The 21494-nt window shown below is 46.6% G+C and overlaps 1 protein-coding gene across 10 annotated transcripts; it reads right to left on the reverse strand.

Moving 5' to 3' along the window:
• Window positions 1-5513: 5513 nt before the first annotated feature.
• On the reverse strand, window positions 5514-19564 carry ZNF23 (zinc finger protein 23). Of its 10 annotated transcripts, XM_073796830.1 has the most exons (6): window positions 19539-19564; window positions 19019-19128; window positions 13863-13927; window positions 11514-11640; window positions 10764-10877; window positions 5514-7827 (listed from the first exon to the last, which is right to left on the reverse strand). In XM_073796830.1, the coding sequence occupies exons 3-6, from the start codon at window positions 13893-13895 to the stop codon at window positions 6026-6028; spliced, it is 2076 nt and encodes a 691-aa protein (XP_073652931.1). In that variant the 5' UTR covers window positions 13896-13927; window positions 19019-19128; window positions 19539-19564; the 3' UTR covers window positions 5514-6025. The 10 variants fall into 10 exon arrangements, with proteins under 10 accessions (XP_073652931.1, XP_019791101.1, XP_019791100.1 ...); XM_019935542.3 differs by lacking the exon at window positions 19539-19564 and having other exon boundaries at window positions 19033-19513; XM_019935541.3 differs by lacking the exon at window positions 19539-19564 and having other exon boundaries at window positions 19019-19513.
• Between the last annotated feature and the right edge of the window lie 1930 nt (window positions 19565-21494).

A 21494-nucleotide genomic window follows, 5' to 3' on the forward strand; every position in this document is an offset into this window, starting at 1 on the left:
TCTGAGGATTCAAGGCTGAGCCTACAGACCTGACCTTGACCCTTGTGGGTTTCAGCCTTTGAAACTGACAGTTGAACTGGCAATTACAAATCAGAGGGGAAAGTGCCATGATGAGGGAGGGAGGGTGTGATGGGGGAGCACAGAGAAGGGGCACAGAACCCTTACGTGAAAGGTTATGGGGAGCCAGTGAGGTCTGAGACATGATGGATGGGAGGCCTTAGTGCGGGAGGGCAGAGGAGAGCACAGGAAGATGTTCTAGGCAGAGGGAACAGCAGGTGCAAGGGTTTGCAGAAGTGTCTTTTAGCACCGGAAGAATTTTCTAAAGGCTGGAGCACAGAGGGTGTGTGTTTTAGGGGCAGGGAGGGCAGGGATGTGTGCTGTATCTAGGGAGAGTGGGTGGGAGGGCACTGAGGGGTTTTAAACTAGGGGAGACATGATCAGACTTGTGTTTTATAAGGACTCAGCCTACTCTTCAGTGTAAAGATTGGAGGAGGGGGCAAGTCTGAGAAACCAGTTAAAAGAGAAGATGCTCAACATCAGTAATCATTAGGAAAATATAAACCAAAACCGCAATGAGGTACCACTTCACACCCACTAGGATGGATGTAACAACAACAAAACTACAAAAAATAATAAATGTTGGTAAGGATGTGGAGAAATTGGAACCCTCACACATGGCTGACAGAAATGTAAAACGGTGCAGCCACTGTGGAAAACAGTTTGGCAGCTCCTCAAAAAGTTAAACATAGAATTACAGTACGACCCAGCAATTCCACTCCTAGGTATATACCTAAAAGAACTGAAAATAGAGGCTCAGATTTTTCTACACCAATTTCACAGCAGCATTATTTACAATAGCCAACAGGTGCAAACAACCCAAGTGTCCAGCAACGGATGGATGGATAAACAAGAAGTGGTACATCTATACAATGGAATGTTAGTCACCAATAAAAACAAATGGAGGACAGATATATGCTACCACATGGATGAACCTTGAAAACATTACGCTATGAAAAAAGCTAGACACAACTGCTCCATATCGTATGAGGCCATTTACATGAAGTACCCAGAACAGGCAAATCCACAGAGAGAGAAAGCAGATGAGTTGTTTCCAGGGGGTGGAAGGCAGTGGGTATGGGGAGTAACTGCTTAATGGGCATGGGGCTCCTCTTAGGGTGATAAAAAAGTTCTGAACCTAGATAGCGGTGATGGGTGCCCAACATTGTGAATGTACGTACTGCCACTGGGTTGTACACTTTAAAACAGGTAAAATGGTAAATTTTACGTTATGTGTATTTTACCACAATTAAAAAACAAACAAAAACAGACATTGTGTCAATGAGTTGGAGGCCTTGCAAGTCCCAGTAGCATTTTTTCCTTCTTCCTCTTTATCCACCAAACCCCAGACAGTTTAGCTGGTGGTTTTCTTACCTTTGCTTTCTCAGGAGAAGAACCAATCACATGCAGGTACCCCTGCCGAGACCCTGGCCAGCTATAGTCAAATGGGCAGGGGCTTGCGCGCCCTCTGGTGGGCAATCGGAGAGCAACCCAATTCTAACTTGACCGTAAGACGTTTGTGCTCACAGCCCAGTGCACTCGATGGTTGTGCTCAGGATACTGCTCTCCCACTCCAGAATTTCTCTTTCTTCACTAGAGCCCCCGGAGAATTGACCTGGGCGCCTGTTGTGAATGAAAATGTATAAACCATATAAACACAGGCAAAAAAACACTTCTTCCCTTACTAATTCACTGACATCATCCGCTCAGAAATTATTCCCAAGCAAGTTCCGGCCTGGCCCAATGCGCTACCCCCAATGCCCTTGCGGTCCACAAGGCGAGCCGGTAAACCAGCAGCTCCAAGTAGAGAAGGCAGAGAGTGGTAAAGACTAGACGGAGGTGAGAGCAGAAAGCTGGCGGAGGACCCAGAGCAGGGGACCCAATGCCAACCGAGGAGACCAGGGAGGCCAGCGAAGGGTAGGTGGCCTTTGTCTGAGCTCAATCTGAAGGGGGAGGGGGAGAGTTCTCCGGGTATACGGGACACTCCTCATTGTTCCCCTGGTTCCTGCGCTTCCTCTCTCTTCCTCCCTCCCTGTCATGAGGAGCCTCCAACTCACCACTCCTTCCCAGGAGCCCTTCCCAGGAAAGCAGGGTGGCGGGTCCCACCTCCCCCATCTTGTACGGTTCTTCCTACCCAGCTCGTGCCCGCGGCCTGGCTATCGAACGCTTGCATTCTGAATCCTGCGTTCCACTTTCCATTCTGGATCGACCTCTTACCTCCCAAGGGACGTTTAAGCAAAGCCCCTGGCCTTCACTCCCAGGGGCCCGCTGGCAACTGCCCCCTCCTCGCAGCAGCTGTACATATGTGCATTTACAATATAGACCTCTAAGCAAGATTTCATGGGTGATGGGGGAGGGGAGTAGGCTGTGCTGCTTTTAAGAAAAGTTTGCAATGCGTTGTGTGCGTTCTTCTGACTGGCCTTCAGGGCACGGGGTCCCGGCCGCAGGCCGGCTCCGCGCGGTCAGGGATCCCTGCAGTCCTCCAGGGCCTCTAAGACCGTGTCCACCACCATCCACCCCCGCCACCCCGCGGACCCACAGGAGATTTTCCGCGGAGAGGTCAAACCGGCTGCCCCAGGACTCCGCGCGCGCGACACTCCGCGGGATCAGAGCAGGGAGAGCCGGCCCGCGCTGAGGGGACCCGGGCAGCCTCGCGGTCGTTTTCTTCCCGCCCTGCAGTGAGCGGACCGGCCGTCAGGGGCAGCAGGGGGCCCAGGCTGGCGGCCAGTGCCTCGTAATGGCTTCTCACGCCCACAGCGCCGGCCTCAGGGCCCTAAACGCGCAGGCCCGGCCTCCCCGCTCCGTCTCACCTCGAGGCCAAAACGGGGTCCCAGGGCGAGAAGGCGTGCGCCCAAGGCCGGCGGGGAGGGAGGCGGCAGGTAGAGGCCGCCACCCGTCTGCCAGTGCCGCGCGCCTGTGGCCCAGGGCGGGGGTGGGGGGTGGAACCCAGGGCCTCGGGTCCCCGCCTGGAGCACATGGGCCCTGGGCGCCCGGGCCACGCACGGCTGACAGACGCGCCAAATCTGTGGCAGGACGATCCCTTACCGTGGCGGGCTGAGGAAACCAGCCGGAAGAGGCGCGTGCGGCTGCGCTTCCGGGAGGGCTTCTTGGAGGCTGGCTCGGGCTGAGCGTGGGTGGGATTTCAGTGGCCGGGAGGAGGTGGGGGCCACGCTTCAGGAGCACTGGAACCTCCCAGGCTCTGCCTGCGCGTTCACGGGCTGGCGAGCGGTGGGAGGGAAAGCCAGAGCCGGAGGGCCGGTCAGGCCGCGGGCAGCCCAGGAGCAGGCGCAAAACGCAGGGCCCCGCAAAGGGGGCTCAGACCAGGCGGAAGCCTCAGGAGCCACGTGAGGTGTTGGATTTGCTGAGACCACGTGGTCTGTGGTGTGAATGGGGCCCGAGAGCAGGCGGAAGGGGCTGCGGGGAGCTCGCCGAGGGGAGATGTGGCCGAGGTTCCCCCATCTCAGGTTCCCTGGGACTTGGCAAACCCCGGCCCGTGGAAGGGCGTGCAAATGTTCAACTGAATTGAATGGACTGTGTAAGGGAAGGGGTGTCCTCAGTTCCTTGTCAGGAGAAAGGATAGCATACAGGGTGGGGCTGTGGTCTGGGGAGAATGGAGACCTAAGAGGCAGAGAGGACAGAAGAGCGTCCAGGTGCCTCTCCTCAGAACTTCCAGACCCATCACCAGGAGAGGGCTGCCAGCCCAGGGAGAGCTGTGCTGAGTCTCTCGTCCCCGCACATGACACCCAAGCCCTGTCTCCACCCACCCACGGACCCTCCCAGCTGTGTTTGGACCTCTCTCACCAGGCTTCCTGGTCCTGCCGGGGCCCCGCAGCAGCCGCGTTTTCCACTGAGCCTGTTTCCCCTCCTGACCTGGACAGGGCAGGACCAGATGTTCTCTGAGGTCCCTTCCAGGGTGATAGGCCAGGGTGGGAGGATGCCCTGTGCTGCAGGGACAGAACATGCTGACCTGGACTGAGGGAGAAACTTGCTTTAATCCTGACCCTTCCAGGCTCATGGCTCCCTTTCAGAAAAGAGGTGCCTTTGTGAGAGGAAAAGGGTATCCAGAGCCACGGCTCCTCTTTGTTCTTCCTCATAAGGCCTCCACTGAATCCAGGCAGCTCTTGACTGGAGTAGTGAACATCAAGACTACAGGGTGTCAGGAATCCTGGGCCATGGGACCACGTGACTTCATGAGACTTTGCAGGTATCTTCCTTCTTCACCCTCGTATCCTTGGGATCTGAACAGAAGGACCTGCTGTGGACAGTAACAAAGCTACAGAGAGGGAGAAGACCCTCAGGGACTGACTGGGTGAGAAGGGTGTTGAGCCCTGGGACTAGCCCCCACTCTGCACTGAGAAAGAGCCTGAGACCCAGAGGCCAAGGTCACACAGGACATTGGTGGCAGATCTGGAACATCTGGTCCTGTCCTCAGTGGTTCTCAGCCCTCCTAGAGTCCCTGCCTTGGTCCTGCCACAGCAAACAAACTGCCAAACCCCACTGGGAGCCAGGACAGCAGGACTTCCAGTCCCCATCTTCCCTGTCACATCTGGAGACCATCTGGAGGTGATTCATGATCTAGGAAGGTTGGGGTAAGCCATGGCCTTCTGACCTCTCCTCTGGCCTGGGTAATGGACCACCTCAGCCACTGATTTGCTGTGTGACCGGGGCAGTGCCATCCGTCTCTGGTCTTCAGTTTATAAGTAAATGAAGGACTTGGACCCCATGGCCCAGGGCACTTCTGGGTCTCTTTGTATGGTCTGGAGCTGCTCACAGGAGCAGGGCCAGATGGTCAGGGGGACGGACTCTGCTCCCTCCTCTCTGTTCTGGGGGCTCCAGGATCTGCCTCCACCCATATGCAGGTGGGGTGGGGGGAATGTCACTTACACAATGGCCCTGGACACTCTGCTGAGGTCCTATACCATATCAGTAGCTTTCTGACAGGAGTGGCTCCTTTGAGGTATGCAAGACAGCATTCCCAGCCAACACGGGCCTCCCGAGCTACAGAGAGCACAGCAGCAGGTATGGGGAAAGGGGCGCTGTGGGGATACACTGTGTGTCTATAAGAGGGTCTCTGTGTTTGTCTTGTCAGTGGGAGAGAGGTTGGAGGGCTTCCTATGTGTGACTGTATGCTTGTTTTAAATTTTTACTCCTTAGAGTACTACTGAGACTGAACATCTTCCTTTATTAGTCATTTTTATGTCTTCTTAAAAGCTGCTTGCTATTGTCATTTATTTTTCTCATAATTTAGACCTCTTTGTATGATACTTTTATATCACAAATTTTACAAAGGTATTTCCACTTTTTGTGCTTTATCTTTTAAACTTATTTGGGGTTATTTAAAACAAAAACATAAATATTTCATTTTGAAGTCAATTTATCAATATTTTCCCTCATGATTGGTTTCTGGCTTTCATCTGATGCTTAGAAAGCTTTTCTCCATAGCATGAAAATAAAAAGATTTACTCATATTTTTTCCTTAAGGAACTCTTTATTGTTTTTCCTCTTTACAAAAGTGATGCATGCTTGTTGTCAAAGTAAAAGGGCAATAAATTAATTTAGGTAGGTAGTATCTTTATGAGTTTTTCTATCTAAGAACAAGGTATCACTCTCTCTCCCCCCATTTATTTAACTTTCCTTTTGTACCCCTCAGCAGAGATTTATAATTTCTCCACATAGGCCCTAGTAAGTTTATATCTAGAAAATCAACTTTTCTTGATGCTGTTGGGAATGGGATATTTTCTTTCATTATATTTTCTATTGGTTGTTGGTATAAAACAAACTACTTATTTTTGGATGTTATTTTAAAACCGGTTGTCATTCTTGATCTAAAATTGAATAAAATGGAAAAGATTTGTTTCCTTGTGAAGACTCTGCCGTATCCATTTCTCTCTCAGGGTTTTCCACCAGGGTGAATCTGAGGATACTTGATCTAGTTCAGCATTAACCTTGACAGTTTTCTACATCCTTATTAGGATTTTCCTTCACTATGGACACTCTGATGCTGACTAAGTTGGAAGCTAAACCTGAAGGCTTTCCCACACACATTACACGCATAGGGTTTCCTCCAAGTATGGACAGTCTGATGTATAATACAGTCAGAACTATAGCTGAAGCCTTTGCCACACTCCACACATCTGAAGGGTTTCTCCCCAGTGTGGCTTCTCTGATGCCGAATTAAATGGGCATTAACATGGAAGGCTTTTCCACACTCCTTACACTGAAAGGGTTTCTCTCCAGTATGGATTCTCTGATGTACAATATAGTCAGAACTACAGCTAAATGCTTTCTCACATTCCATACATTTGAATGGTTTCTCCCCAGTGTGTATTCTCTGATGCCTAGTTAGTTTGGCATTGATGCTGAAGGCTTTCCCACATTCCTTACACTGATAAGGCTTTTCTCCAGTGTGGATTCGGTGATGATCAAGTAGGTTTCTTTTAGAAGTAAAACATTTCCCACACTCATTACATTCAAAGGGCTTCTCCCCAGTGTGAATCCTCTGGTGCTGCATTAGTTTTGCATTAACGTTGAAGGCCTTTCCACACTCATTACACTCATAGGGCTTCTCCCCGGTGTGGATTCTCAGATGCTGCCGAAGCTGGGAGTTACACCTGAAGGCTTTCCCACACTCTTTACACTCATAGGGTTTCTCACCCGTGTGGATTCTCTGGTGCTGGATTAACTTCCCTTTGACGCCAAAGGCTTTTCCACATTCAGTACACTCATAGGGTTTCTCCCCTGTGTGAATTCTTTGATGCTGAATGAGTTTTGCATTATTACTAAAGGCTTTTCCACACTCCTTACACTGATAGGGTCTCTCTCCAGTGTGGATGCTCTGATGCTGCCTAAGCTGGGAGCTGCACCTGAAGCCTTTCCCACACTCATTACATTTGTAAGGTTTCTCTCCAGTGTGGATCCTCTGATGTTGAATTAATTTTGCATTAACATTGAAAGCTTTCCCACAGTCATTACACTCGTAAGGTTTCTCTCCAGTGTGGACTCTCTGATGTGTGATATATGCAGAACTGCAGCTAAAGCCATTCCCACACTCCTTGCACTGATAGGGCCTCTCTCCTGTATGGATTCTCTGATGCCTACTCAGACTCCCATTAACGCTGAAGGCTTTTCCACACACCTTACACTGATAGGGCTTCTCCCCACTGTGGATAGTCTGATGTGTGATATAATGGGAACTGTAACTGAAGCTTTTTCCACACTCTACACATTTGAAGGGCTTCTCCCCACTGTGAAGTCTTTGATGCCAAATTAATTTTGCATTAACGCTAAAGGCTTTGCCACACTCCTTATGCTGATGGGGCTTCTCCCCAGTGTAGCTATCTTGATCCTGATTAAGTTGAGAGTTACACCTAAAGCTTTCCACTAATTCTTCACATTTGAAAGGTCTTTCCCCAGAATTAATTATTTCATGTTGAATAAGTTTTGTGTCAAAGCTGAAGGCTTTCTCCAATCCTGTACACTCAGGGGACTGCTCTCCAGTGGAGATGGTATGACACTGATTCAAGTTTGGACTTTGCCTAAAGCAACACTCCTCCATGGGGCTTATATTGTCTTTCACTGTCCCATCAATGACACTCCTGTTTTCTTTCTCCATACTTCCTACTGAGTGGACTTCCTGCTGTTTCTCTAGAATATAAGTTTCTGAAAAGTCTGTTTCCTGGGAAGAGTTCCTTTGAAGTTCAAATGATGTATTATGTTTTTCTTCATACATTTCCTCTGTCAAATTATTGTCAGTCTGGATATCAATATTTACTATAAAAAAGAGAAAACATAAAATATCATGTAAGAACCATGTTAGAAAACAAAAGAACTGTGATAGAAAGAAAAAAGGATCAGGGTAATCAAGGGTGGGGGGGGGCTCTTTAAAATCACCAGACTAGGTCAGAGAATCTAAGGTTCATCCATAAGGTGGAATAACATGCAGCTGTTATAAAATGAAATAAATCTATATGTACTGACATGAAAAGATGTCAAAGACACACTGTTAAGTGGAAAAACAAGTTGAGAAATGGTATGTAGAGTATCTTCCATTTGTGCAAAGGAGAGTAAAAAGGGCTGACATAAACACATATATTTGAATATGCCTAGAAAACTACTGCAAGAATACACAAGAAACTGAGCAAACTGGCACAGGAAGTTTGGGAGACTTCCCCACTGCTCCCACTTTATGCACTTTTTATACTGTTTTGAGCATGTACCAATATTACAAATTTTAAAGTAATGATTTTAAAAGATCACCAGTCTCTAAACCAATAACCAGTAACAAGAAGGTTAAAAGTGACAGCAGTGGAACAAAATTCTAGGTCTTATCTGCCAGATCAGCATTCTTTCCATCACACCATACTTTACTACACTCTTCAGTTTCTATTAATAAAAATGGAAACTGCTTAAGAAAGAGAAGGCACAGAATCCAACAACATGTGGCAACAAGGGATGGCAGGTATTAGCACTAGGAAGCAAATGGGAACAAATCTTGTTTATTTTCTTAGAACTTAAACTCTAGGCTTTCCAAAACTTCTCCTTTAACTTCTTTTTTCTCTACTTCAGAAAGGCTCTGTTCAGGCCCATTTGATCCCTTTGATCCCATATCTTCCCACCCCTCCAGAACACTGCAGCATTCTCCTTGCCTTTCCTTCTACCTCTTCCCTCAATCCTAAAATTGGTCACTCCCTAAAATTCTTTCTGTAATCTTATTAGTCTTTCTATAACCCCATAGTCCTAGCAGAACCAATGATCTCTACATTTATTCTCAAATTTCTCAAAATTGGCCCCAAAATGCTTCCTTTATTTTTTCACCTCTCATCTCTCCTCAGCCACATGTAATATGCCCCCTACCCCAGTATTTCATTATAATTGTCCTCAACAGACCCAAATGACCTGGACTTCCCTAGCAATCATTTTCAAAATAATATTGGTCTTTTCCTGATTATAGAAATAATATTCATCTGTAGTATCAGAAACTTACAAAGAAAAAAATTCAAATTACCTGGAAAATTTTTTTAAAAAATCAACTCTGCTGACATGGGTCTTGTGCCCTGTGATTTCCCCTTCTTCCTGCCTAGAACCCATTTGATTCCTGACCCCAATTAACCTACATACACTGACTAGATGAATGTTTCTATCCTCACCTGACATCACGATGGGTTGTTCAAAGACTTCAGGACTGTCTGTTGCCTACAGAATGAAATCCAGACTTCTTTGACTAAGAAGCTCCACAATATCACTTTCATCCCCCTCTATATGTCAAGCACTTTAAGCTCTCCATTTCCAAAACATGTCTTCCTTGGTCAGTGAACATCTGGTTGAATGATTACAAGGAACAAAAAGCCACTGAAACCATCTTTTAAAAAAAGAGGATTCATCAAAAGGATGCAAGAGTATCTTATGGACCCCAAAGGCAGGAAGTAAAGCTGGGCCTCATGGGAGATGGGAAATCACCTGGCAGCTACTCTGCATGAGCCATGAGAACCTCACTATTTCAAGAGTGGTCTGGGAACAAGAATCACTGGCATTACCTGGGAACTTAACAGAAATGCAGAATCTTGGCCCTGCCCCAAACTAACTGAATGACAATCTGCACATCTGCAAGATGCCCAGGTGATGCATTTGTTCATATTTTGAGAAGCACCAAATTGATAGCATTACTTCCTCCCACCTTATTTCCTAGAGCTTATTATATATAGCTTTCTCCCCCCCCAATAATAATAATAATAATAGTAATAATAATAATAAAAACAGAATTTAACTGAGCACACACTATAAGCTAGGCACTTGGTACATGTTATCTCATTTTATCATCAAACCTAGCACCATTACCTCATTTTGTAATTATTATTCCATTTTCAAGGGTGAGAACACTAACTCTTAGAGAATGCAGATAACTGACCTGCTCAAAGTCACACAACTAGGAAGTAGCACAGTTGGGATTGGAACTCAGAAAGTCTACTCCAAAGTCTAAGTAAAAAGACTTTTAATTCTGTACCCTTCACATTAAGTGGACAGTGCTTAGAAAGTAGCAAGGACCCAAAAAAAGTACTGAATCCATTCATTTTGTCTGAGAAAGGTAGAATTCCAAAATTAGGATTGAAAATAATTACAATGAAGCATTTGAAAAAAGATCTCTTCTTGGAATTAGAAAGAAATAGCAAACTATGAAAATAGTCAGAAAGGTCTCAACTGTTGCTATCTCTAGAAATCATCAAAAATTATTTAAATGGGGCTTCCCTGGTGGCGCAGTGGTTAAGAATCCACCTGCCAATGTAGGGGATACAGGTTCGAGCCCTGGTCCGGGAGGATCCCACATGCCGAGGAGCAACTAGGCCCGTGTGCCACAGCTACTGAGCCTGAGCTCTGGAGCCTGCAAGCCACAACTACTGAGCCCATGTGCCAAAATTACTGAAGCCCGTGTGCCTAGAGCCTGTGCTCCACAACAAGAGAAGCCACCTTAGTGAGAGGCCTGTGCACCACAGCCAAGAGTGGACTCCACTCTCTGCGACTAAAAAAAAGAAAGCCTGCGTGCAGCAACGAGGGCCCAATGCAGCCAAAAATTAATTAATTAATTTTAAAAAATTTAAATGTTACTCTGTACGGTTAGCCAATAAATGTGGCACGCTTATATGTTGCTAAAGCTGACTTTCTTCCTAAAGGATTACTTTTTCCAGCATAATGGGCAATGTGTGCCTCCTTACCAGTCCAGAGGCCCTGGGGGCCTGTGCCTGTTCCAGAGGCCAGTGGAGATGGGCCCTCCAGCTCACCTCCTCCCTCCAGCTGTGAGATCACAGTAGGTTTGAGAAGGGGGAATCCTGTTTTGGGGAAAGGAAATAGGAAAGATAGGTGAATGATCTCCCACAGCTGATTTCCTAAACCTCTTCTCAGATTGTGTCAGCAATGGGGAGGGAAGGAAAGAGCCCCAGAGGGTCCCGTGCCTAAGAACTATGGGAAAGTGGCGGGGGGTGGGAGGAAGAGGCTTGAGAAGATGCGGGAGGAGTTGGGGAGGGCCCAGACTGTGAGACCTCATGCAGGGCAAACAGGGAGATTCTGCCTAAAGGGATAGGTACCAGTTTTTGACCAGGGCCTAAAATATTACAAGTACACCGAGATCCTTGGAAACACTCAAGATATCCAGGTAGGGTGAGGGGGAACCTGAAGGTAATGCTGTAGAACAGGAAGTTACTTTTTTTCCACGCTGTGTCCAAAACACAGCCTCTATCGGGTGGATCAAGAGTGCACAACAGTCCCAGTAAAGTCCTATATTGGCCCAAAAAGGGCTTGGGGTTCACCCTTCCCAGCAACCCTGGGTCTAGGGGATTAGGAATCAGCCCCTGAGGTTCCCACTCAGTGAAGGATTACCAGAGGCCCCACCTGCAACCAGTAAGGGGAAAGGAAGCCAGGAAACCCTAATCAGCAGAGTCTGAGTCCCCGGGGGAGAAAGGCCTTACCCAGGGAGGCCACATTCCCATAATTCTCCAGCATCACATCCCTGTACAGAGCCCTCTGTGCAGGGGACAGGCCATCCCACTCCGTCTGGGTGAAGTACACAGCCACGTCCTCAAAGGTCACCGACTTCTGAAACAACAGGTTCCTGCTGCCCTAGGGGCCAATTCCATGGCTCATGCCCTAGGTGAGGGGCAGAGGGCAGTATGAGGGCTTGAGGAGGGGCTTGTGAAGAGCACAACATTAATAACAGGGGGAAAGATTTGAGAAAAACACTTGGAAGGTAAAGCATGGAATATCTGACCTGGCTCCCAGCAGAGAAACCTCATGCCATATTTCACACTTACAAAGGATGACATAAGTTGAGATGAAAGAAAAACACCTCCCATGACCAAGTTCCCCTAACGCAACTGCTTTCTTTCAGTCAGGCCGTGCCCTCACTGGCGGAAGTAGCTCTGGGCCCACCCACAGGTTTTCCCACTTCCTCGCCCTCGCCCTCACCCTCAAACCTCAAGCCGCGCCCAAAGAACGGCCATGGCTTCCATCTCACCCAGCCCCACCTGATTTCTATCATGGACCCCCTACAAAAGGCTGCATAGCCTCTGCTCCAGCGCCTTCAGCAGAGGAAGCTCAGTGCTGCCCAGATCGGCTGGGCACCGTGGAGGTGGAGGGAGGGGTGAGAGCAGGCAGCCCATCCTGCTTGCAAATGGCTCTCGCCAAAAACCCATTTTCTGTTACCCTCTCCCAGTCAAGCCTCATCCTGTCCAACTTCACCCAAGACTTCACTGTCTCTCCAAGGAGGTTTGGGAAAGAAGGGAGGTCAGCCATCTTTTCAGCCGCTCCTCTGCATCACTCGGCGCTCGGCACTCAGCACAGGCTCCACCATCAGGGCTGATGGCCGAGCCGCTCCCAGGCCCACCTCCTCCCCTCCGGGCAGCTGCCACTTCTGGCTGCCCTTGCTCTACCCACCTCGGCCTTCTGTAACAACCTTGGGGACACACTGGCAGCGATTTGCCTCTCAACTGCTCTCTGCCAGCACCTGTCTTGCTTGATTCTACGGGCCTCCACCCATCAACAATTCTAGTCCAACTTGTGGGCACTTCTGTGAGTCATTCATCGTGTGACTTGGATAAGACAAGAAATTCTTGGTACAAAATTAAATGCCTTCGTTCTCGCCCACCATCCCCTTTTAGCCCACGACTGGTGCCTCCTCCTTAATTCAAACCTCAGCTGGTGTCACCCACCACCATCCGCGAAGGAAAGAAACCTGGGGATTCGTTCCTGACTCCTCCCTCCCCCTTACCCCACCCCAATCTTTTGACTCTTCCTCCTAGAGATTTTTATGTTAAGCATTACTTGAATTGGGTCTCCCTCTTTAGCAACTACTTGCCTTAATGAAGCCTATGTCACCTAGACCAATAGGACTCTTTCTGAAGTGGTCACCTTGCTTTTAAACCTCCCCTCAAAATTATTCCCCACACAGGCATCAGAAACCTGACCTCGTTAACTTCACTGGCTCCATAGGTGTCATAGGGCTGAACAGTTAAGTCACACAATGACAAGTCACTTCACTCCCCTTTGCCTTTGTTTCTTTTGTGGTAGAATGAACGCAACACAGCGCCTATCTCCCAGGGCGTCTGTCAGGACTGAGTGATCCATGTAAAGTGCTTAGTATGGTGCCTGCGGCGTAGTAAGCCTCAAATGGTGTAACTGGAGTTACTGTGACTATGATTATTCCCAAACTGTAGCCCATGGAGGTCCCTGGATGAGCATCAGTGGGGTCCATGAAATCCCTGAAATCGTATGGAAATTTTCGTTTGCATGTTATTCTGGGAAGAGGATCCAGAGCTCTTATCAGAGACCTAAAGCTTGGCCACTGCACCCCAAGCCCTGAAAGCCTCCCCAGGACACAATGAGACACAGGACTTCCTGTCTTTTTTCCCTCCCTTGATCCCACTCTCCTTATGTCCCCTTCCCCTGGAATTAGAGGCACAGCCATTCTTTATGTGGATCTGGTCCTGCTAGTCCTCTTTATCTACACCCCCCTCCCTGGAATCCTAGTCCCCTGCTATCTTCTTCCATTCATGGGCAGCTTCCATGTCTCTCATTCACCAAAGCCCTCTGCTGGGGGAGCAAAGCAAACTGGTGTGCAGAAGACTATATTTCTGCCTTCCAGACACTTCTGTCTTGCCTGTCCTGGTCTCTGGCCCCTATCCCTCCATATCATCGCTCTTCCCACAAGCTCCAGTCTGGCAGGCCCCTCCAGCTTTCATAGAAAGGCTCACCAGATTCCCTTCTCAGTTTTCTTCAATGTGAAACTGCTCAGAGGAAGAGCTGAAGGACCCACAGCTCACCTGGGGCCAGGCTGTCAGAAGCATGGCTGCCATCACCTGGTCTCCCTCTCAGAGAAGGACTGGAGCTGAGGGAAAACAGGGGGACAGATGTGAGACAAGCCACCCCCACCACGAACAATACAGCCCCTCACAGAAGATTTGAGATGCAGGCAGCCAGCATCCAGACAGAAGTGCAAGCAGGAGCTGCCATGGGAAGAAAGGAGCGATCTGTTCACTGGATCTGTGCCCAGGGCTCCTCCTGGCCATGACACTGACACTGACTGCCATGGACCCTAGGATTTTTACAATTCTGGACACATATCATACACACACACGAGTGTGCATAAAATGCAGGTAGAGTCTAAAGAATAATAAAACAAAGACTCGTGTAGCAACACGATGCTCTAAACGAGCATCCCTCTCTATTATACTGCAAGAGAAGCCAGCTGGACGGGCTGCAGCCCCAGCACATAGGCCTGAGTCAGGCCCCAGGGAGGCACCTCCTGGAGAAAGGGACAGCTGCTCCCTCCCACATGCCCGTTCCCTCACACAGCTGACTGCCCTCAAGAGTCCTGATACCTCTGTAGAGATCTTGGGAGGTTAGGCTCCTGCCCGGCCCAGGTTTACTGTGAGGAAGCTAGGCCACAAGGTACCGGATGGCTCCTCATACCTTCCAGCCTTTTGATGGCAAAGAAGCCAAGGCTTCAGCTGCCTGAGAGAGGGGGTCACCATAGCATCCCGTCCCTGGTCCCATGACCCAGCACTCCTTGTTCATTGTATTCAAGACCACATGGACTGGTTATTTTCTAATTTTTAGTGCTCCCAAAGTCAGTCTTGAAATTTTATATTTTCCTAAAATATTGTCTATATCTTCCAGAATTTAAACTTGAGTGTAGAATTATGGGAAACAGTGGCTCATGATTTTTTTCATTTCCTCCAAACCTTGAGGTATACCTTGCTTCTCCTACTTCTTCTTTGAATATATATGCTCTCTAGACCTTTTAGCCTTAGTTAATGTTATGGACTGAATGTGTCCCCCCAAAATTCGTATGTTGGAGCCCTAATTTCCAATGTATTTGGAGACAGGACCCATGAGGAGGTAATAAGGTTAAACAAGGTAATAATCTGATAGGGCGGGTACCCTAGTAAGAAGAGGAAGAGTCTTCCAGAGCTGTCTCTGCTGTGAGGACACAGTGAAGGCAGCCACCTGCAGCCTCACCAAGAACCACATCATCTGGTACCTTGATCTTAGACTTCCAGCCTCCAGAACTGTGAGAAATAAATTTCTGTTGTTTAAGCCAGACAGTGTATGATATTTTGTTATGGCAGCCCAAGCAGACTAATAACATTAGGCTGAACCATGGTTTATCTAGTTTAATGTTGTTTTATTTTCAAAGAACTAGCTTTTCTATTTAGAACACCACTCCCTTTTCTACCTGTTTGTTTGGTTTTATAAAATTAATTAACTTATTTATTTAGTTTTGGCTGCGCTGGGTCTTCGTTGTTGCACTCAAGCTTTCTCTAGTTGCGGTAAGCAGGGGCTACTCTTCATTGCGGTACGTGGGCTTCTCCTTGTGGTGGCTTCTCTTGTTGTGGAGCACGGGCCCTAGGCACACGGGTTTCAGTAGTTGTGGCACACAGGCTCAGTAGTTGTGGCTCACAGGCTCTAGAGCACAGGCTCAGTAGTTGTGGCGCACAGGCTTAGTTGCTCCGCGGCATGTGGGATCTTCTCAGACCAGGGCTCGAACCCGTGTCCCCTGCATTGGCAGGCGGATTCTTAACCACTGTGCCACCAGGGAAGCCCCCTCTACTTGTTTTAAATTAAGCTCTGCTTTTTAAAATTTGTTTTTTAGCTCTGTAAGAGACACCTTATGTACCTCACCAAATCCTCTTGTCCACTCTTAGTCCAGTTCCAGAGGCTTTGACCAGCTCTGCACAAGTACAACCTACAAATGCCTCCTCAAGGGTCTACACCACACATGCCTGGCTCCTGCCCTAGGGCTTCTCTGTCCTGTGTGGGACATCTGCGGACACCTGCTGGGTCCTGAAGGATAGGGGAGTTAATGCCTGTGATGCTACCACTGACCAACAGGAGACAGAGGTCAGTGGATAAACGTTTCCCCCTTTAGTCCCCCATGTGGGCAGCCATGAGATTCCAAGGCTCCTCAAAGATCCTGCAAGTCAGAGCACCAGTCACCTGTGGAGGGGCCAGCCTGACAGCACATCCTTGTATTGTCTGTCCCTCCTTCTCCATTGCACTCTCCTTGTCTTTCACTCTGCCCCTGGGACTACATTCCCAAATAAACTGCCCGCACACAAATCTCTGTCCTATGTTCTGCTTTCGGGGAAAGCTAGACTACAAAAAGCTTTTTTCTACCTTCTTGAGGCTACATGATTCATTCATTTTCATTCTTGCTGTGTAGCAATCTAAACCTATAAATGTTCCTCTGAATACATTATTCCCTACATTCCAGAGGCTTTTCATATTTCATGTTTTAATTACTATTTTATAACTCATCAGCAACTGTGTTTTGTCTCTGGACAAAGAACTGTTCAGGATAATTTGTTGCTGTTAATTTATTCTCTGGCTTTACTGCATGGTGTTTAAGTAACCTGATCTATTTACTTCTGCTTTACAGATTTTTAAAGGTTTTCTTTTGTGGCTACAGTGTCCATTTTAAAAATATTCCATGGATGCTTAAAAAGAAAACTTATTCCAACATGGATGGACCTAGAGATTATCACACTAAGTGACGTAAGTCAGAAAGAGAAAGACAAATACCATATTATATCACTTATATGTGGAATCTAAAATATGACACAAATGAATTTATCTGTGAAAGAGAAACACAGACATAGAAAACAGATTTGTGGTTGCCAAGGGGGAGGGCGGTGGGGGAGGGATGGACTGGGAGTTTGGGACTAGGAGATGCAAACTATTATATGTAGAATGGATAAACAACAAGGTCCTACTTTATAGCACAGGGACCTATATTCAATATCCTGTGATAAACCATAATGGAAAAGAATATGAAAAAGAATGTGTGTATATATATGTGCATATACCTATATAAATGAATTACTTTTGTGTACAGTAGAAATTAACACAACATTGTAAAACTACTATACTCCAATAAAATAAATTTAAAAAAAGGAAACTTATCCTGTGATGGAAGAACATAATCTATCTGAATCTAATAAATCAACTCTACCAATTTTATTATATAGATTTTTCTCCATAACCCATGATTACTTTTACCTAATTGTTTAGAGAGCCAGTAAAGAGTGAACTCTCACAAAACACTGAGCCCTTATGTATCATGGGAAAAGCCTTTCAAATCTTTAAGAAATGAATAATTCTAACACTATTTAAACTGTAGCAGAGAACAGCAAAATAAGTTTCCCAGACCTTTTTATGATGCCAGCAAAATATGGATACAAAAACCATAAACTAGTATCATTTATGAATACTGATGCAAAAATCCTAAATATTGAGGACTAGACTCCAGTAGTTCCTTAATGTGACATATCATGACTAAGAGGGATCATCTTATGAATGCAAGTAAAGTTCAATATTAGCACAGATTGTACTTTCCACATTAATAAATCAAAGAAAAACATACTCTCCATCTCAGTGGATGTCAAAGGTGTTGGATAAATTCAATATTCATGCCTAAATTTTAAAACTTATACCCTAGGGAAACTCTCATATGATATACATGATATATGATATACATACAAAATTATATATACCCTATACCCTAGGGAAACTCTCATATGATATACATGATATATGATATACATACAAAATTTTGTATATATACAAAATTATTATCAGCAGTATTTTAATAGCAAAAAATTGGAAACAACTCACATGTCCACTGAGAATACACAAATAAGCTGTCGTGCCATTTTTACAATGGAACATTACCCAGTAGCAAAAACGAATGACTCACAGCTACACACAAAATATGGATGAATTTAGGAACATTAATATTGAGTTATGCCAGTCCCAGAAGACTACAGACACCATGATGCCATCTTCATAAAGCTCAAAAACAAAATTAATCACATTATTTACATACACATGTATATATGATAAAATTATTTTTAAAAATATGATTAACACAAATATGATATGTGTTATCAAAAATCAAAAATATGATTAACACAAAATTCAAGAGAGCTGTTACCTCTAGGGGTGAGAATGTGGGAACTGGGTTGGGGAGGAGCACACAGATGCAGCCGTATGGGCAGTGCTCTTCTTAATGGTGTGGTGTGTTTAATGCGTGCTCACATTACCACTATGCTCCATAAATGCCATGCTAGACGCATAACATTTAAAATATACATACTTATCTCTATGATATGAAATAATTTTCAGTGTGCAAAAGGTAGTGTGCTTTCTTCTGTGTAAGAAAAAAAGGGAGTATAAGAAAATACATGTGTATCTGGTGATTTGTGCAAAAAGAAACAGAAGGAAAAACAAGAAACTAAGGAGAATAGGGGCCTCAGGTGTGGATGGGAAGTAGATGAAAGGAACCTGGGAACTGAAACAGGATGGAAGGAAACAGTGCAGAAGGGATGAGGAGGAAATGATACTTCCCTGTGCCTTTTTGTTCTGACTTTCATAACCACAGTAATGTTTCATATATCTATACCTGTATCTATCTATCTATCTATCTATCTATACATATGTATAAAAATCAACCAACCAGAATGGGATGGGGGGGTGACGACGTCCAAAAAATACAAACAACAGTAAATAAGCCTAACTATACCACAGCATAACCACAGTGAAGTGATGGGAAAGAAAAGAACTAAGTAACTCTGCAAAACAGTATTTTAACTAAATTCTCTAAGGCTAAAAAGACCTGTAGCCAAAGACTTCTTGAGGTTGCATGATTTTTAAAATCTATTTTCATTCTTTCCTATTTGGCAATTAAAACCTATAAGGCCACAAAATTTCCTCTGAATACACTACTAGCCACACTTCATGTTTTCGTTACTGTTTTATAGCATATTTTTTTGTAAACTTGCTTTCATGAGGGTATGAATGAGTCATTCTGGAACTTTTTGTGTATTCTAGGACTAAGCAAATCAGTATATTCTACATTGTAGAAATCATTCCCAGGTCATTGTCATCCCACCGCCCAAGAGAAGTTGGGCCGGGTTACCGTTTGGAACTGACACGGCTCCTGCAGACAGTGCTCTCAAAAGTCGGGCTTCTTCTGTAGCCTGGAGGGGCTCTGCTTTTTCTGCTCCCGCACTGGCCTCGATTCACTCCCTGAGTTAGGAGGGCGGGGCGCATATAGTTCATACTTGAAATGCATAAAACGTGCAGGTAAAAGCCCCTGCACGACCTCATTATGTCAAAAGACTCATATCACCTCAGGCCGCTTCACCCCTGCAAATATTCTACCCCCTGGCTGCTCCAACACAAGTTCCCAAAAGGCGAGCAGCATCTTCCCCAAAGTGCTAAATGCTCGGGGCTTCGTGGCTGTGGCAGTACCCCGGGCTTCGCCTTCCACGAGACAGAACGTCATCGGCCACCAAGTCCAAAGCGGGAGTCGAGGAGGGGGGAAGAGGACCCCCCCGACAGGAAACCCACCGCCAACGCAGGGGGAAGGAGCTTCCCTGCCGCACCCAGAGCCTCGGAACCAGGCACCGCCTCCGCCTCCCGCAGCCCGTACTCACCTCCAAAGCTGGCTGCTCGGCGGCGGGCGGCCGGAAGTGCGTCACCAGGCCCCGGCCGAGCCTCTCTAGGAGCAGCTTCGCTCCTTCTCGGCGGTGCTCTGGCCCCGCCCCCTGCAACCGAAGCACTGGTACTCCGAAGCCTGGCACCGTTCTCCCCGATGCGGGTCGCAACGAGGAAGCAGTTGCTCCTCGCGGTGAGCTAGGGAAGACAAGAATGCGGCGAGCGCTGGGCCCAAACCAGGGGTGGCGCCGGGGATTTGTATCTTAGTAAAGCTGCCGTGCAACCAAATTTGGGAGTTTCCGGACTGGACGCCTGGATCGCATGCTGTCAAACCCAAGGCCCCCTTTCTGGAACAAATATTTCCTAATGACCAGCATACTCTCCTGTCATGAAACTCATAGGTAATGGCTTAGAAGATCATAGACGGTATAAACAACCTGCATTATAAAAAGTAATGTTAAAAAAAAAAGTAATGTTATGTGCTAACATTTATGTAATAAAGGAGAAATAAAAGGAAAATTATAATTTAAAATATATATTTCAGAACGTATAGGTTTGGTCGTGACTGGTATAGGAGACCTAATAAGTGGTCAGATCATTTGCTCTACACATAGAAAGTGCCTGAATGCCACAGTGCTGTATCTCATATTGGTATTTCAAAAATCACAAGTTGTTATCCAAAATGGTGAGCACAGGGACTTCCCTGGCGGTCCAGTGGTTAGAACTCAGCGCATCCAAGCTGCAGGGGGCACGGCACGGGTTTGATCCCTGGTCCAGGAAGTAAGATCCTGCAAGATGGGCATAAATGGAAAAAAAAAAAATGGTGATCACAGAATCTTCTCTTGATTATACAGTAGTTATATTTCTGGAGACTCAGTTATGTTAAAACTGTGCAAAGATACACTGCGTTCATCTTGATTTTTTTTAAAAAAAGTTCTAGATTCAGGTAATTTATAAACAGTTTTTACCTATGTGAATGTTCAGCAAGACATATGAAAGTCTGTGAAAACTTTTTCAATAGACAGGTCTGTCTTGTGCATTGCAGGATTTGTGGTACTCCTGGCTCCCATCCAACACCCCCAAATCTTGTGACAAAAATGGCCCCGTAAAATTCCAAAATGAGGCCTGGGGGAGGGGGACAGCACCAAAAGCCACTGGATTGACCACTCTTAAGTTCCCTCCCAACCGTGACCGAGCTGGCCCTTGTTCTTTCAGCTCTGATCCCTCAGTGCTGCTGTACTGGAAGGTGGCCAGCCCTCACTCTCTTCCAGCCTCTTAGCACTCCCATTCTCCTCTCAACTTCAGCCCCACTTGCTGAACATGCTGTTCTCTAAACCTAGAATGTACTTCCCATTCTCACCCTCTGTCTTGACTGTTACTTGAAGTCTCAGCTCATATCCCATTTACCGTGGGAAGCTAGTCTTCCCTGACCACCCAGAATAAGGCAGGTCCCCAGTCACATGCCAACATCACCCTGTACTTTTCAGTACATGGCACATGTGTAATTATTCAATGGTGACAGTTTATTTAAATCTCTGTTTTCTCTCATCCCTCCAGGGAGCAGGAACTATATCTATCTTGTTCAACACCATTGTCCTCAGCTAGAGCACAAGGCCTGGCACAAAGGAGGTGTACGATAAACGTTGGTTGCTGACATAATCCAAAGGCTTCAGCCCCAACTCCTGGGTAGAAGCTTTCTTTATTTCTGTGCCACTAGAGATAGGATACGTCTTATGCCTGGGATCATGACACTGACCAGGAACTCATCTCTGCTTTGCCCTGACTCTGATCATCACTGTTGCCCAAAATGAGCACTTTACATGGCTCATCTCCTTCAGATGGGAAAGTGGTCTCATGATTGGGCACAGCGATAGCTGGGGATTACATTGCTCTTGGCAAGAACTGCTGTTTCCACTTCTTCCTAGATTCACAAAGCAGACCTTTAGCTAGGAATG

Source organism: Tursiops truncatus, chromosome 19, assembly GCF_011762595.2.
Source record: "Tursiops truncatus isolate mTurTru1 chromosome 19, mTurTru1.mat.Y, whole genome shotgun sequence".
Lineage (NCBI taxonomy): Eukaryota > Metazoa > Chordata > Mammalia > Artiodactyla > Delphinidae > Tursiops > Tursiops truncatus.